Here is an 18308-nt window from a genome sequence, read left to right as displayed (position 1 = left end):
GAGAGCAAACAAACAGCTTGGGTTTGTTCTTAAGATGAGCCAAGGATTCAGAGACCCACTGTGCTTGAAGTCATTGTACTGCTTTGGTACGTTCCATTCTGGAATTTGCTGATGTAGTATGGTGTCCATTTTATTTATTTTTCCAGGAGGGTCGAAAAATCTCGATTTAAGGTGAAACGGGACGCCGTGTTATTTTTCCTATCTTGCCTCTCTTTCTAACAATTTGCCTCGCGATTTTGAAGATGGTAATCTCGAGTTCTATCGCACTGAAGATGCTGAAAAACAATCAGCATATGCACTGCAAGTGAGCATACACAGTGATAGGTTTTTGTTGCAAAATATGAAGTAGAATCTGAGATTACCATCTTAGTAGCAACAGAGCAATGGCGAATATTTCCCCGACCGTCACGTCCGCCCTTAAGCGTTAAATGGATGCTGCCCTATATTAATTGCATCAATTGAGATGAACGAATCTTTTAATAGATAACATTGACTCCATAGGCATTAGTGGAAGAATTGGATTATCTACAAAGGGAAACGTTAAAGACAGGCTTGACCGCCATAAGTCATGGTTGCAAGTAGAGCCATATGCAAGGCATATCTAGATGTGTCCTTGGCGAGAACGAAGTCACATGATGTTCGTAAAATCAAACTACATAAATTAAGATGGACAATTTCTTTCGCTACACCAAACGATCAGTTTAACAAAAAATCTTGCATATTTTATTATCGTTATGGGTATTTGTCGGCATTGCTGTTCAAACTTAACCTAAGTTCAATCTCTTATGTTACTATTCAATCCTTCAAACACTGCTGCACTTGGGTGCCAATTTCAAAGGCTTCCTTCTATACACCTAACTTCGAGCGGGTCTTATTGTTTGGGGATTTCTGTATGTATAGTCTTAACTTTTGTCTTTCCTTTTCTTGATAATGAGATGTTTAGCTTTCATAGGAACCAGTCTGAGAAAAACCCAAGCATGAGATTCAAATTGATCGGTGATGTTCGTCGTCTGTAGGAAAAAAGCTCAAAAGCGTTGTTTTATTGTGAAACCACACTGGTGTTTTTGTTAGGATTAGTTGAAAATATGTCTTCTTTTACTTCTTATGAAGAAGTATCATGCTGAACCGGTATCTCAGTATCCGGTCTGACGCACAGCAAGAAAAAGATTTCCCAAAACGGGCACCTCTTCCTTGATATGCACAATTGTGAAGACTCTTACACGAAATGCAATGGAGATTATAACGTACATTTATTTTATTTTATTTTTTTCGTCTTATTACGTAAGTACTGGAACTGGACGCACTAGTGAATAAACATAAAAAAAAATTTGAATTTTGACTAATGGGGACGGCGATTATATCGCAACACAAAAAGGAAATTGTTGAGGAGTGTGGGGTCCAAAATAAACTCCAAACTTATTTGGCACTGTTATAAAGTTTTGGTCAAATATTGAAATCAGATCTAATAAAAAAGTTTCGAGATTCAAAATTTCGTCCGAGAATAAAAATTTCGTCTGGTCACGTTAACTAATTAAAAAAGAGTCAAAACTACTATCACTTTGCGTCTGCACTGTCTTCTAAAACACTAGGCTGTACATTACCGGAATCGTTGCTCCCGCTTTTTCATCCTTCGTCGTCTCCGTTCTCCTCTTTGGCCGTCATGAACATCTTCTGGCAGAATTGCGTCGCCCGGCGGAGCACGTTCTCAAATGATGCCGGCTTGTTCTTCCACGCCACCCCGATGTAGTACACGGGAATACCGGCCAGCGTCAGTAGGACACCCATGCCCACTTCGTACGGTGCCACGTAGCACGGGACTACGATGAGGAACGCACAAATGATGACAAACAGTGTGGGGACCCACAGCTGAACCTTGATGGGTCGGTTGATGTCCGGTCGGGTGTACCGGAAGTACAACACCGCACTTACGGAGAGCATGATGAAGAACGATTCCACTATGCTGCTGTAGGTGATCAGGACGTACACGTCGCTGATGAACAGGTACAGCAACGAGAGGAGACACTACAAAAGAAGAAATTGGAGTTATTGGGCTTTTAGGTGGGAGTTTCAAAGAAACACTTACGAGGAACACCAGCGACGGCATCGGCGTGTATCGGTTGACGTTGATATGGGACAGGATCTCCGGCATGTGGCCGTTGCGAGCGCCGACGAAGCACATTCGCGACGAAGTCATGATGTGCACCGATAGACCACCGAAAGCCGAGATGGCAACCAGGATGGGCATGACGAAGGCGCCCCAGCCCATAGCTTTTTGGGCGAATGTCTGTGAAGAAAAGAAAAGGTAGATAGTTGAATCGAAATATGAAAGAAATTCTAAAAAGAAGGATTTGAAGCTGAATGCTGGAGCAGGTGGCCGAAACGAAAAACTGAAAAAAAGTTGTAATATACATTATATGGACAACCTCCTGAAAGCCGGAACCAAATGGAAATGGAACACGGCCAGCCAAACTTGTTCGACCGGTTCAAGCATTTCTGATGTCTTGCTGATGTTGAAGGACAATCAACGGACGTAGATAGCAGATGTTGACGCATTATGGATATCGTGGTGTCTACACACGCTTCATCCGTTAAAATCACATAGGCTCATCCACTAAAACCCTTTCGATGTCCACATGAAAACCCCTCGAAAACCGTTGAAACGCTCAGAAACCTCTCTGAAACCCTCTCAAATGATCTACTAATCCTTGACACCCAGGTGAAACTCCCTTGAAAGCTCTCTAAAACCCCCTAAAACTATCTGAAATTCCCTGAATCGGCTTGAAGGCTCCCTTAAATTACCTAGAATATCCGAAAACTTATCCGAAAGCCTCTGAATTTCCTGGCTTTTAACCTGGAATCCCTGAAAATCTATAAGAAACCGCCTGAAACGTCTAAAAACAGCTCGGAAACCTAAAGCCCCTGAAACGACTTGAAAAACCATCCAACTCCTAGCAATATACTGAAACCCTTTAAAGCCTCTAAAACATCTTGAAAGTTGGAACCCTTTTGAAAATTTCTGGAAACTGGTGTGAAAGCCCCTGCCTGGTATCTCCGAAAACCTATGACAAAACCCCCTTAAACATCTTGAATCCCCTCTGAAAACCCCCTAAAACTTTCAGAAGACTTCGTAAGCCACTGAAACGTATTGATTTGACCGCATAAGGACGTTTCGCTTAAAAAAATTGTTTGCCATAAAGGACATTTGGAACACCACATTGAAATACCTTAAAGCTCTTTGAAAACCTTTTGAAACTTTCTTAACACCCCTCCCCTCCCCTTTAATCATCTGGAATGTTTCGAAGCCCCTCTGAAAACTCTCTGAAACTCTCTTGAAAAGCTCGTGAAACCTCTTCAAAACCCCTGACTGAAACCTTCGGGAACCACTTTCTTGAAATCCCATGGAACCAACTGATAGCCCCTTGGAACGTATAAAAACGCCTTGAAGCCTCACTCTCAAATGACTCAAACCTCACTGGGAAACCTCTACCTAGAAAAATTCCTGAAATCCCTTACCCTTTGGAGCCAGAGGCCAACATAGAAACAGCTTTATAAATTCCCACATTTAATAAAACAGAACACTGTCTTCGGCAAAGTAGTTGCAAATTGAGTTCTCTGAAGTAGCACTGGTTATTCTCACAATGAACTGTAACATTACATATCGAACTGTGATATATAATTCCCCCTAGCATTTCATGAGTAATTCCAATATACTTTTTAGATATTCCAGATCAACCAAACTACTCCGGAGACAATTGCTTTAGGTCTACACTTACGAGAACAGCATTTGCCACTACGTGAAGTAGTGTTACATAATCAACAGTATTTACCAAAGTAGTTCCAGTAACAATAAGTGTAATTATACAGGGTGGCAACGTAGAAATGATACACTCGAAAACTGATGCAAAATTGAAACAGGATTTGATTTGTCGGCAAATTCATTTTCAATAACACAATAAAATATTAAACTTACAAAATATTTAGTTCAATTAGAATCATTCCCCTTTGTTTTGAATTGCGGCCCGTAGAAGCTTCTCGAAGTTATTACAAGTCGCACGCACCTCTACGTCTGGCATTTCATCCCAATTTTTACCAAGCGGTATCCAAAACCAAGTTCTTCGCGTCGCCCAGGTTCCCTAGCATGTATTCCCATGTACAAAAGTCCAGTGGGTTCAAATAGGGAGTCGAAACCAGCTATTCCGATGAGCTGATGAAGCACGGTAAATTTTGCTTGCATCACTGTTCAACAACCACTGCCTTATGCGTCGGTACTGAATCCTGCTGGAAACAAAAACTTTCTTTTCCAAACAGTTTCTTGGCACTGGGGAATAGATGATCTTTGATGACATGTTGTAAAAAGTACTCTTTGTTGATTTTTATGCCCCTGTCGATGAACAACAATGCTAATTGGGCTTTTGTTGATATGGCGCCCCAAACCATCACCGCTGCAGCACTTCGATATCGTTGAGCCTCTCGTTTGTCGGCAGGAATTTCACGAAGAGTTGCTTTATACACACGATCATTTTGTTTATTCAGAGACGCTTCCAAAGTAAAAAAATTTCGTCCGAAAAAAATGTTGTGAGCAGCGTGCGTTTTGAGCAAATCGCGAGATCTGGCAACCCTGTCGGAAATATTCTTCAGAGTCAATTCGTGAATCCTTTGTTTCTTAAAAGCCCCATATCTAAGATCCCGTTTCCCCAAGCACACTTGTTTTCAATGCAATAGCATGAATGGCAACGTATGGCTCCCAAACTAGTGTATCACTTTCACGTTGCCACCCTGTATATTTCTGGGATGTTACGGGTCTTCCTTACTGTTATGGAGCTTAGCTGATAAAACTAACGTGACACAACCAAATAGAATCCATGAACCTCTTAATTCTCAAGGGTCACTCCATGATAGTTTTGTGATAATTTAGGTCATCCAATCTTTCATGGAGTGCACAACCTTATATGTATCTAAACTTTCAATGCTAGCCTGCTACATTGAATAATGATACATAATGAATCATATTTACCAATATTTTTCAAAGACTAGTAGGTATTGTTCTAGCATGTTAAAGGCTGGGTAAGCTGCGCAATTCCATCCCATTGTGATCCACTAGCCTCTGCCCAGCAACTCCTATCCCTATCTCCTCGCGGTACCGGCCGGAAACTATGAGCAACCTTAGGGAAAATCGGGTAACCAACCCCGGTGGGATCTTTGGTCGTAGGCTGACAGGGAAGGGGGGGTTTGCTTCGGCAAACCTGAGCGTCTGTTTTCCAGGAGGAGCGGCTCACAACAGCGTCTGATCCCCATGTTAGGGGCGGCTGATCTACGTCCGAGTGCCAGGACTCTAAGGACTCTAAGCTCAATTGTGCACTATGGTCCTCCGGAAAGTAGGGTGTTGGTGTCAAACCCTACAAACCAGCCGTAAAAACCATAGTAACGGAAAATCAGCAACACCCCAGCGAACAAAAAGGACTTGCGATAGGAAACTCAGTACGTGGAACTGCCGATCTCTCAACTTCATTGGGAGCACCCGCATACTCGTCGGTCTACTGAAGGACCGCGGGTTCGGCATCGTAGCGCTGACGGAAGTGTGTTGGACAGGACCCATGGTGCGAACGTTTAGAGGTAACCATACCATCTACCAGAGCTGCGGCAACACACGCGAGCTGGGAAAAGCTTTCATCGTGAAGGGTGATCGACGAAAGAATGTGCAGGTTGAGGATCAAGGGCCGATTCTTCAACTTTAGCATAAAAAACATGCACAACCCACACTCCGAAAGTACTGATGATGACAAGGACGCATTTTACGCGCAGCTCGAACGCGAGTACGATCGCTGCCCAAGCCACGACGTCAAGATCATCATAGGAAATTTAAACGCTCACGTAGGCCAGGAGGAGGAATTCAGACCGACGATTGGTAAGTTCAGCTCCCACCAGCAGACGAACGAAAACGGCCTACGACTCATTGATTTCGCCGCCTCCAAGCACATGGCCATTCGTAGCACCTCCTTCCAGCACAGCCTCCCGTATCGTTACACTTGGAGATCACCACAACAAACGGAATCGCAAATTGACCACGTTCTGATTGATGGACGGCACTTCTCCGATATTATCGGCGTCAGGACCTATCGTGGCGCTAATATCGACTCCAATCACTACCTGGTGATGATTAAACTGCGCCCAAAACTCTCCGTTATTAACAATGTACATTACCGGCGGCCGCCCCGGTACGATCTAGAGCGGCTGAAGCAACCGGATGTCGCCACCGCATACGCGCAGAATCTCGAGGCAGCGTTGCCGGACGAGGGTGTGCTCGATGTGGCCTCTCTAGAGGACTGTTGGAGTACAGTCAAAGCAGCCATCAACAACGCAGCCGAGAGCACTATCGGGTACGTAGAACGGAGCCAACGAAACGATTGGTTCGACGAGGAGTGCAGAGCGGTTCTGGAGGAGAAGGATGCAGCGCGGGCGGTAATGCTGCAGCATGGAACCCAACAGAATGTGGAGCGATATATACAGAAGCGGAGGCAGCAGATCCGTCTCTTCCGGGAGAAAAAGCGCCGCCTGGAAGAAGCGGAGTGCGAGGAAATGGAACTGCTGTGCCGTTCACAATAAACACGTTAGTTCTACCAGAAGCTCAACGCATCCCGCAAAGGCTACGTGCCGCAAGCCGAAATCTGCAGGGATAAGGACGGGAGCCTCCTGACGGACAAACGTGAGGTGATCGAAAGGTGGAAGCAGCACTTCGACGAGCACCTGAATGGCGAAGAGAATGTAGGCACGGAGGACCAAGGCAGCAGAGGAAATGACTATGTTGGTGCAGCGGAGGGAACGAACCAACTCCCACGCTGAGAGAAGTTAAGGATGCCATCCACCAGCTCAAAAACAATAAAGCGGCTGGTAAGGACGGTATCGCAGCAGAACTCATCAAGATGGATCCGGAAAAGTTGGCCATCTGTCTGCACCAGTTAATAGTCAAGATCTGGGAAACCGAACAGCTACCGGAGGAGTGGAAGGAAGGGATAATCTGTCCCATCCACAAGAAAGGCGACAATTTAATGTGTGAGAACTTTCGAGCGATCACCATTTTGAATGCTGCCTTCAAAGTGCTATCCCAGATCATCTTCCGTCGTCTGTCACCTAAAACGAATGAGTTCGTGGGAAGTTATCAAGCCGGCTTCATCGACGGCCGGTCGACAACGTACCAGATCTTCACCGTACGGCAAACCCTCCAGAAATGCCGTGAATACCAGGTCCCAACGCATCACCTGTTCATCGACTTCAAAGCGGCATACGACAGTATCGACCGCGCAGAGCTATGGAGAATCATGGACGAAAACGGCTTTCCTGTGAAGCTGACTAGACTGATTAAAGCAACGATGGATGGTGTGCAAAACTGCGTAAGGGTTTCGTGTGAACTATCCAGTTCATTCGAATCTCGCCGGGGACTGCGACAAGGTGATGGATTGATTGATTGATTTGTCTTTATTAGAGAGACTTTCAGCCCTTGGCTGGTTCGTCTCTCCAAGGTGATGGACTCTCATGCCTACTCTTCAACATAGCTCTGGAAAGTGTGATGCGACGAGCCGGACTCAACAGCCGGGGAACGATTTTCACAAAATCCGGTCAATTTGTGTGTTTTGCGGACGGCATTGACATTATTGCCAGAACATTTGGAACGGCGGCAGAGCTGTACACCCGCCTAAAACGCGAAGCAGCAAAGGTCGGACTGGTGGTGAATGCCTCAAAAACAAAGTACATGCTGGTAGGCGGAACCGTAAACGACCGGATCCGTCTGGGTAGTAATGTTACGAAGACGGGGATACTTTCGCGGTGGTGGAGGAATTCATTTACCTCGGATCCTTACTGACGGCTGACAACCACGTGAGCCGTGAGATTCGGAGGCGCATCATCAGCGGAGGTCGGGCCTACTACGGGCTCCAGATGAAACTGCGGTCGAAAAAGATTCACCCACGCACCAAATCCACAATGTACAAAACGCTAATAAGACCGGTGGTCCTCTACGGGCACGAGACATGGACCATGCTCGAGGAGGACCTGCAAGCACTCGGAGCTTTCGAGCGACGCGTGCTAAGGACGATGTTCGGCGGTGTGCAGGAGAACGGTGTATGGCGGAGAAAGATGAATCACGAGCTCGCTGCACTTTACGGCGAACCCAGCATCCAGAAGGTGGCCAAAGCCGGAAGGATACGGTGGGCAGGGCACGTTGCAAGAATGCCGGACAACAACCCTGCAAAGCTGGTGTTTGTAACTGATCCGGTTGGCACAAGTAGGCGTGGAGCGCAGAGAGCACGATGGGCGGACCAGGTGGAGCGTGACCTGGCGAGCATTGGGCGCGACCGAGGATGGAGAGCATCAGCCACAAACCGCGTATAGTGGCGTACTATTGTTGATTATGTCTTGCCTTAAATGTGATGCTGAACAAATAAATGTATGTATGTTGTGCGCCCGGGCTATCGTCCGGACCCGGAGCCTTCTTCGATTTAAGCGACTTCCACGATCTTCTGCAGCATCTCATGGGAGCTTTCTGGAGATGCTCATGCGCCCTTCGTTTTGGTCATGACTTCTCTGTATGCATCATTTCTACTTTAATCGGTGCGAACTCTTTGTATCCTCTTTCTAGCTCTTAAGTAGGATGCGCGGAGTTCTGCGATTTCTGGATATCATCAGTATACCGGTTTGAGTCCATTTCTGGGTAGGGATCGCCTTGGCGTCACATGCACGGCTTAGGGCTCCGACTAGAACATTGCTGGATTAATCGTCGGTGTTTCCCTCCATAAGCAGTTGCTCCACAAATGCCGGCTTATCGAAGCGCAAGGTCAGCCATCCCCGATCCCCGATGGCGGTCGATCCTACAGTCCGAGCTAGGGTTCAGACCGGGGCTCCAGAAAGACGCGTCATAGATGGACTTTGTACAGTTTCTAATGTAAGTTTTTTTTGTCGCCTACGTTCGCGACATCCACGTTCAGTCTAGCCATAGTTTCGAGTAGAGACCGGTTGAACAGATCGTCGCTAGCTTGGCCTTATCCGCTATCCAGTTCCCGTTATCGGGAGGGATGCGGTATGGGTCCGATAGCAGGGCGATGTCTGTACATGACTCCGAGACTGTTGTATATCATAACGATAACTTTCTATCTAAAGAAGATCAATTTAACTAAACACTCATCTCAAGAATATGATCATAAATAAGTGATAATCGATTAAATTCCAAAACATCAATTTTATTAATTGACAGAATAGCGGTTATGGACCTTGCCGTCAATAATTCATGCACCGATGACAACAATTACTCATTGACAACAACGGTGGTTATTCCGAGAATTTCAGCCATCCCTTCCTCTTGCGCAACGCGCCTAGCTATAGTATTTCAATGCCGCCGCTTGGTTGATTGAATCAATCTGCGTCTGGCTGGTGATCGAATGAACCGATGCCGCTGACGCTGCTACCTACTAGAAGATTCAATTACCGCAGGGGCCAGACAGCGTGACCGCAAACGGCTTGTTATCGATTGCATTTCGACAAGAGAATATAGCACCAGCCGACGAGGCCTTGTTTTAATTAAGAGAACAATATTCGTTATAGCCGAAGCGATTAACGCGTAAACACGGTAAACACAGTGTACACATGTAAAATGGTCATTTGCAAAGGTAACGCACAGTCAATAACTGTGGAAGTTCTCACAGAACACTAAGCTGAGAAATAGTCTTTGTCCCCCAGTAGGGATGTTAGGGAGAGGAGCTTCCCTGACTTTAGAGTCATTTCATGATCTTAGATTTTACAAAAGGGGGTAACATTTTGAATTATAACGACGGTAATGAAGGAAAAACTTACCACGGCGATAGCATCCGAGGAGAGAATCTGCTGCGGTGACAGAACTGCAACGTAGGCCATATTTGCTAACACATAGATACCGGTGACCAACGGAAGAGAGATGTAGATCGCCCTGGGCAGATTTTTGTAGGGGTCTCGCAGTTCCTCCGTCATGAAGTTCAGATAATTCCTAGAATTATAAACATATCGATTCAGTCCAGCGAAAACTCTTATGTCTGCCATTGATTTTAATCTTACCATCCAGCGTACGAAAAGATACCGGAATAGAACGCCACCGCCAGCTTTCCCGGATCCGTTTCGGTGTTCTCGAAAGCATTTTCAAAGTTTTCCGTGCCGCCGAGCGACATCCACACCACACCGACGATGATAACCAGCACCAGGGCTCCGATTTTGGTGAACATGAACACATTTTGCATCTTGGTGGTGACCCGAACGTCGTACGCATTGATGTAGGTCAGGGCACATATCGTCACGGCGGCAAACAGCTGCAGCCCGATCGTGGGAACGGAACACCCGGCGGCAAACAGCGGCTGGAACACATAGCTGGCGAAGGTAAGTCCCATGATGGCGTTTGTGCTTGGTCTGCAATGAAGCATAATCAGAAAAACAATCTACATAATAACAACATGAAACTTACACAAAGATCACCGTCGCATCCCAGAGGTACAGGAACGCTGGCAGTGGACCATAGGCCTCATAAATGTACGCATAATCGCCACCGGACTTCGGTATCGCTGTGCCCAGCTCAGCGTAGCACAGCGCCCCAATCATCGACAGCAATCCGCACGTCACCCAGATGACCAGCGAAGTGCCCACGGCGCCAACCTCCTGCAGCACTCCCTTCGGCGAGATGAAAATTCCCGACCCGAAGATAATACCCAAGATGATGGCCACTCCCTCCAGCAGACCCAGCTCTTTCTTCATTTTGACCCGCTCGTCTCCTCCGCTAGCAACCGTCCCCGATCCGCTGGTCGCTCCATTCTCGATCGGTGGTAAACTTTCGCCGCCCGGGCTGACTAGCACGTCCTCCGTCGGGGAGTGCAGCTCGATGGCCGGCCCCCGCTGTTTCAACACCATTTTCGGGGGGCACTCTACAAATACTGCACTTCACTACTGCACTGGCTTTTATCGCACTTGAAATGAAACTGGATTCGCCGTACTGGCACGCATCGAGACTGCTGACTGAGTGGAGAGCGTGCCGCAATCGACGGCAGATCGATGCGAATAGGATAGGATCAACACCACCTGTTGATTCTAGTTTGATCCGGGCAGTTGGAGCGTTGGTGTACGGGATGGATCTGTAAGAAGAGAAGAAAGACCAGAAAAGAAGCAATGAGAGAAACGTTAAGGCTCAAGCATCCGTCATCATTTGTCGGAAAATAAAAAGCAGTTTTCTCGCTGCAAATCAAAACAAGGATCATGAAAATATATTCACTGCATTATATTCCTCATGTGGAGTACAGTGAATATATTTTCATAGCAAAAACTTTTGTTTTGAACGAAAAAACTGCTTTCAAATGTTTGATGATGACGATGATTTCAATGACGAAAAGTTCAACGTTAAAAGGTAGGGGACGGTGGAAAGTTGTTGACCTTGGCTGCAATTCAGTGGTTATCTTGCAAAGGTGAATCCATCCAAGGGAAGAATTTCATCCTTCTTTGAAAACTCAAAAAAAAAAGTCCGAAATTAATAATAACTTTCGCCTTAAAAAATGTTTTTTGTAAGAATTTTCAAAGGGGTTCACTGGAAACTCTTACTTAAAAATGTAACAGGCAATTCCGTCAAAAGTTCTTCCAAACTTTGTATTAAGATAGTTATTTATGCAACAAGATGCAAAATGATGATATTTCTCAGTACGAGTCGTACATTTATCCGAAGAGTGCGGAAAAAATCGAGTTTTGCAACGAGTTACATACAAAATTGTTTGCTATTGCGAGAAATGCTGTTTGAATAGGATCTTTTAGATAACTTACTTCTACAGAACGAGCTATGAATGAGTATCATGGCTGAACAACTATATTTAACATGTATTTCATCCTGCTCTACTTAACACACAAGAAAAAGCACTAAAATATGTGTTAGATGTTAGAACAATGCCGAAAAGTGCTACTTTATATCACAAGTGTAGAATTTTTTGTTTTAGTGGGAAAGAGTAGGCCGTTTTATCGTTGTTTTGCTAAGTGAAAAGTTGACGTTTTCATAACGCAATGACAAAACATTTTTTTATGCAATTCAGTATAATAATTTTTATTTTATTTACCTTATTTTGGTATTATAATGGCCAACTTTTCCGAACCGGTTCATATTGCAACTGAAATGAGTTGCATAATGAATAATAGTTGCATAATGTTCATAATGCAACCCATTTGAGTTGCATTATGAACATTATGCAACTCAAATCAGTTGTATTATGAAAAAAATCATTGCATAAAATTTTGTATGGAACTCGTTGCAAAACTCGATTTTTCGGCACTCTTCGTATTTATCCAACTCGGCAAGCCTCGTTGGATAAATGTACGACTCGTGCTGAAAAAATCAACTTTTTGCAACTTGTTACATAAATAACTATATGCAAATCTTTGGGATTGATAAGGGGTGATACACAAATTATGTCACGCATAAATCGACCATTTTAAACCACAGAAGGGAGAAGGTCCCTTCTACACTACCCGCCAAAAATATGGAATCGCATCGTCTAGTATTGCAAACCCCAATTGAATATTGCTGCACCCCCAGATAGTTTGGCATTACCTGAAGACTTAATCATTTTCTAAACTATATCTCAAAAACCGTATCTCCTGCATAGTTTAGACCTTCAGCAAAGTTAATCAGAAGGTTTATGGCTATCAAATGGTGGTAAGTTTAGTGCGTAATTCCGCCGCTATGTGGCGCCAGCGTGCTGAAGACACGAACATTCTAGGTGGTGAGAATCATAAGATAAACCATGTCAAAGTACTTTATTGTAAATGCACACTGGCGCCATATAGCGGCGGAATTCCGCACTAAACCAACCACCATTTGATTGCCATAGACCTTCTGATTAACTTTGCTGAAGACACGAACTTCCTAGGTTGTCAGAATCATGAGATAAACCATGTCAAAGTACTTCGTTTTAAACGCACACTGGCGCCACATAGCGGTGGAATTACGCACTAAATTTATCACCATTTGTTAGCCATAGACCGTCAGATCAACTTTGCTGAAGAAACAAACTTTCTAGGAGGTCAGAATCATGAGATAAACCATGTCGAAGTACTTCGTTTTAATGGCACACTAGCGCATAGCTCTGGTCCTCACAAGTTCCTACCTCACGCTTCCACGAGATGGCAATGACCGCTAGCTAAGAGTTGTGTGCTTAGCTGGTAGCGCAGCTTGGGCACTATTGTCTTTCTGACTTCAGCTAGATTGAGGAGGTACGACTCGAGCGTCTGTTCAACAAGGAGGTGTTGCTCCAACAGCGTCTGTTCTGGCATCCAGCGGCTGAGTATGAAATGCTCCTCCACCGGAAGATATTCCTAAGGTGACAGCCCCACCACAGTGGATAGGCGAACTTACATAGGTCAACAACCTACTGTTCTCAATGCCCAAAAACCGTAAGACAAACTGAAAATTAAAGATTACGAACTGGTTCAATCTTGGATTCAATGGCAACGACTTTTAGCGCGAAACACCCGACAATAATTGGAACTTGGAATGTATTAACCCTAGCCCAGCAGGGTAAACTGGCACAACTAGACCATGAGGCATGCCGTATGAAGTTTGAGATCCTAGGACTTAGCGAATTCCGCTGGCCGAACTTTGGTGAACACAGATTGGCGTCGAGTCAAATTCGGCTTTACTCTGGCCTACAAGGTGAACACGCTCCTCGCCACCGTGGAGTTGGTTTCCTGCTCAGCGCTCACGTCCACGTTGCGCTCGTGAAGTGGGCACCTATTAATGAGAGGATAATTGTAGCCAGATTCAGAACACGGGTTCGAAATCTTACCATGATCCAATGTAAGACAAAGAGAAAGACAAAGAGAACTTTTACAGCCAACTGAATGCAGCCGTGGACAAGTTTCCGAAAGGTTATATCAAGATACTTGTTTAGCACTTAACTACTCTTCTTTCTTCACTTGATCGTGGGATATTTTCCCAGCGGATTCTAAACTTCTTTCGCTCTTCCCATTCAATTCTAATTGTCCTAAACTGCTTCACTAGGCAAAAACCGGGAGCAATTATTTGTGTGTGCAAACGCGGCGGGGTAACGATTTCAACTAACTCTATTTACATTTCTTATGCTACTATTTACATAGGGTGTGCGTTCGGTGTGCACCGTGGGTCAAACTTAATTTGCTCAGGTCAAAATTAATTACTTATTCTAGACTGGAAATTTCATTTTGAATCTAATTCAGAGTAGGTATTTAACAATACTCATAGGCGACTTCAACGCGAAGGTTGGTCCCAACAGCACGTCATTGGACGCCATGGTCTCGGAGAAATGAGCGAAAACGGAGAGCTATTTGTAGAGTTTTGTGGCAACAATGATCCCTTTTTCCTCATCGACCAGTGCACAAAGTGACACCTGCAGTACGTGACCAAGACTACCTGCGTGTTGAGGCTGATGGGAGACGAGGTTAAGCGGGACACGATTCGGGAGAAGATCATGATCGGCCGGACGAAAACTACCATGCAGCCGGTCAATGTTGCCGCTTTCGGAGTTCATAAGACGAAGATGACGTGCAGCATTACTTTACGCATCCAGGAATTGGAGAGAATTTTTGGTGAGATCTATCCTATTTTACCTTCCATTGGTCATGCATTATGATATTGTATAATTTCGATTTTTATATTGCGGGGTTCACACACACGGGGAGGGGTAGCCTAAGGGAGCTAAATGAACTGATGACCGGACTTAAGTTCATGGAGTAGCCAGTCTTTTGTCATGAGATAGCAACGTTTCGTTGACTACCGAAGGAATTCAGGGATTTTAGCTCACCCTGCTACAACAAACCATCAGGTAGATCATTCTCTTCTGGAACGATTCTGCAGCCATAGGTAATCCTTGCGCTGATGGTGGGTACACTTTCATCATCATCATCATCATCATCTTCATCATCATCATCATCATCATCGACCAGTGCACAAAGTGACATGGGTTTCCCGTGATGGCGTCACGGAAAATCAAATCGACCACATCTGCATCAGCTGAAAATGGAGACGGAGCCTTCTTGATGTGCGGAACAAACGTAGCGCCGACATTGCGTCCGACCATCATCTCCTAATCGGAGAGATCTGACTGCGCATTGCCAGGATCCAGCGACAGGAGGAGAAAATCGGGTGCCGATTCAACATACGCCGACTGGAAGACGATGTGATGAAAAGGTCCTTCGCCGAGGAGCTAGAGAACCGTACTGCGAATATTCAAGAAGGTGGATGCGTAGAAGATCAATGGAGCGTAATCTAGAACGCCTTCATCGCCACCGACGAGAATAATTTGGGTGAGCTACGCACCCGGAGAAAGCAGTGGATCACAGATGATACCTGGAGGAAGATAGAGGAGCGAAGGAACACCAAAGGCACGAAAAACCGAGCGAAAACGCAAGGAGCCAAACGCCGTAGCTCTTCAGCGCTATTCGGCTCTCGAGAAGGGAGCGAAACGCTCATGTAGGCGGGACAAAAGAGCGTGGGCGGACTCCCTAGCCGACGAAGGCGAGAGAGCCGCAAACACCGGCGACATCCATCTCCTCTACGATGTTTCACGTCGCCTTAGTGGGACCAAGATGAATGCTACGATGCCCGTGAAAGACACGTCTGGACAGTTACTGACCGACCCGACTGACCAGTTGAACCGCTGGTTCGAGCACTTTGGACACCTTTTTCAAGTGTCGGTCACGTCATCAGCATGATCCGCCAAGGGTTCGACGCATTACCCGTGTCAACATCGAAGCTCCATCAGTGCAGGAGACAGAAACAGCCATCCGTAGCATGAAATCGAACAGAGCCCCAGGGGTCGATCGCATATCAGCTGAGATGCTCAAAGCTGACCCCGTAGTATCCGCACAACTACTGCATCAATTATTCTGCAACATACCTATGGGAAACCGCGACATTTCCGGTCGACTGGATGCAAGGCGTCTTAGTAAAGGTACCCTAAAAGGGTGACCTGACTGTATGCGATAATTGGCGGGGCATCATGTTACTGTGTATCGTTCTCAAAGTCCTCTGCAAAGTGATCCTTAACCGGATACAGGAGAAGATTGACGCAACTCTCCGACGGCAGCAAGCAGGATTCCGTGCCGGACGTGGACCATATTGTCTCGCTCCGTATCATTCTGGAGCAAGTCAATGAATTGCAAGAGTCTCTCTACTTGGTTATGGTTGATTACGAAAAAGCCTTCGACCGTCTCAATCACGGAAACATGTGGGAAGCCCTCAGGCGCAAGGGTCTCCCTGAGAAAATCATCGGCCTCATTGAAGCACAGTATATGGCATTTCCGTACAGTGTACTGCACAACGGTGTTTTGTCCGATCCCACCCGGGTCATTGCTGGAGTGAGGCAAGGATGTATACTATCACCGCTACTGTTCCTTATCGTAATCGACGAGATCCTGGTAGGTGCGATTTATCGTGAACCGAATCGTGGATTGCTGTGGCAGCTCATTATCATAGAGCACCCAAACGATTTCGAACTGGCTGATGACGTTGCTCTCCTAGCTCAACGGCGCTCTGATATGCAGAGCAAGCTCGATGATCTTGCCAATCGCTCCTCAGCGGTAGGTCTTACCATCAACGTCAACAAGACCAAATCGTTGGATGTAAACACGGTCAACCCTTCCAGCTTTACGGTAGCTGGGTAATCAGTGGAGAATGTTGAAAGCTTCCAACATCTTGGTAGCCAAATGGCGGTCGATGGCGGCACCAAGATCGACATAGGTGCACGGATCAAGAAGGCAAGGGCTGCTTTTGCGAGTTTAAGAAATGTATGGAAAAACAACCAGATTAGTCGACGCACCAAAATCCGAATTTTCAACTCGAACGTGAAATGTGTGCCGGTGTACGCCAGTGAAACCTGGTGCGTATCAGTGGAGAACACTCAACGGCTGCGTGTCTTCATCAATAGATGCCTGCGGTATATAATTCATGCATGGTGGCCTCACAATTGGATTTACAACGTGGAGCTCCATCGTCGATGTCATCAAAAGCCGATAGCGACAGAAATTCTGGAGCAAAAGTGGAGGTGGGTCGGCCACACCCTAGGCAGGGGCGGAAACGAAATCTGCATACCTTACCTTACCGGTCAGGCTAAGGCCGGGGTGGCCTCTGCTGTACATAGTAGCCGCCTCCATTCCACTCGGTCCATGGCTGTTTGTCTCCAGTTCCGCACTCTGCGTAGGGTCCGCAGATCGTCCTCCACTTGTTCGACCCACCTAGCTCGCTGCGCTCCACGTCTTCTTGTACCGGTCGGATTACTGTCGAGAACCATTTTAGTCGGGTTGCTATCCGACATCCTGATGACGTGACCCGTCCACCGTAGCCTCCCGATTTTCGCGGTATGGACGATGGTTGGTTCTCATAGCAGCTGATGAAGCTTGTGGTTCATTCGCCTTCTCCAAGTCCCGTCTTCCATCTGCACTCCGCCGTAGATGGTACGCAACACCTTCCGTTCGAAAACTCCAAGGGCGCGTTGGTCCTCTGCACGTAGGGTCCATGTTTCGTGCCCATAGAGGACGACCGGTCTAATCAGCGTTTTGTAGATGGTTAACTTCGTGTTACGGCGAACTTTATTCGATCGTAGAGTTCTGCGGAGTCCAAAGTAAGAACGATTTCCTGCCACAATGCGCCTCTGAATTTCTCTGCTGGTGTCGTTGTCGGCGGTCACCAGTGAGCCCAAGTACACGAATTCTTCAACCGCCTCGATTTCATCACCGTCGATATGAATTCGGGGTGGCGGGCGCGGTGATTCCTCCCTGGAGCCCTTTGCCATCATGTACTTTGTCTTCGACACATTAATGACTAATCCGATTCGCCTGGCTTCACTCTTTAGTCGGATGTACGTTTCCGCCATCGTCTCAAATTTACGAGCAATGATATCAATATCATCGGCGAAACCAAGCAGCTGAACGGACTTCGTGAAAATCGTCCCACTCGTGTTTATCCCCGCTCTTCTTATTACACCTTCCAAAGCAATGTTGAACAGCAAGCACGAAAGACCATCACCTTGCCGTAACCCTCTGCGAGATTCGAAGGGACTCGAGAGTGTCCCTGATACTCGAACTACGCACATCACTCGATCCATCGTCGCCTTGATCAACCGTATCAGTTTATCCGGGAATCCGTATTCGTGCATAATCTGCAATGCAAGCGTTAGATTGGAACGCAGCAGAGGCAGACCCAGAGGCTCATGGCGGCGCATCCTCAACAACGAAATCAAGCAAGTCGACAGAAATTTGACCTGGCCACAGGTCAAGGCGATGGCTGGCAATCG

At 46.2% G+C, this 18308-nt stretch overlaps 1 protein-coding gene across 1 annotated transcript in view; it reads right to left on the bottom strand.

Annotated features, from left to right (window-relative positions):
• Nucleotides 1-700: 700 nt before the first annotated feature.
• LOC109409410 (Y+L amino acid transporter 2) overlaps nt 701-18308 on the bottom strand; it is a 32489-nt gene continuing 14881 nt past the window's right edge. Inside the window, exons 2-6 of the mRNA XM_019682849.3 lie at nt 10478-11138; nt 10078-10422; nt 9841-10009; nt 2084-2284; nt 701-2022 (exon numbers count right to left, since the gene is read on the bottom strand). Of these exons, the coding sequence (XP_019538394.2) occupies nt 1624-2022; nt 2084-2284; nt 9841-10009; nt 10078-10422; nt 10478-10917 (1554 nt within the window). The 5' untranslated portion in view covers nt 10918-11138 and the 3' untranslated portion in view covers nt 701-1623. The remainder of the gene's footprint in view (nt 2023-2083; nt 2285-9840; nt 10010-10077; nt 10423-10477; nt 11139-18308) is intronic.

The sequence above is a fragment of the Aedes albopictus genome, chromosome 1 (assembly GCF_035046485.1).
Source record: "Aedes albopictus strain Foshan chromosome 1, AalbF5, whole genome shotgun sequence".
In the NCBI taxonomy this organism is placed as follows: Eukaryota; Metazoa; Arthropoda; class Insecta; order Diptera; family Culicidae; genus Aedes; species Aedes albopictus.
Note: the sequence above shows the minus strand (reverse complement) of the source record. Positions and strands in the feature narration are given on the sequence as shown.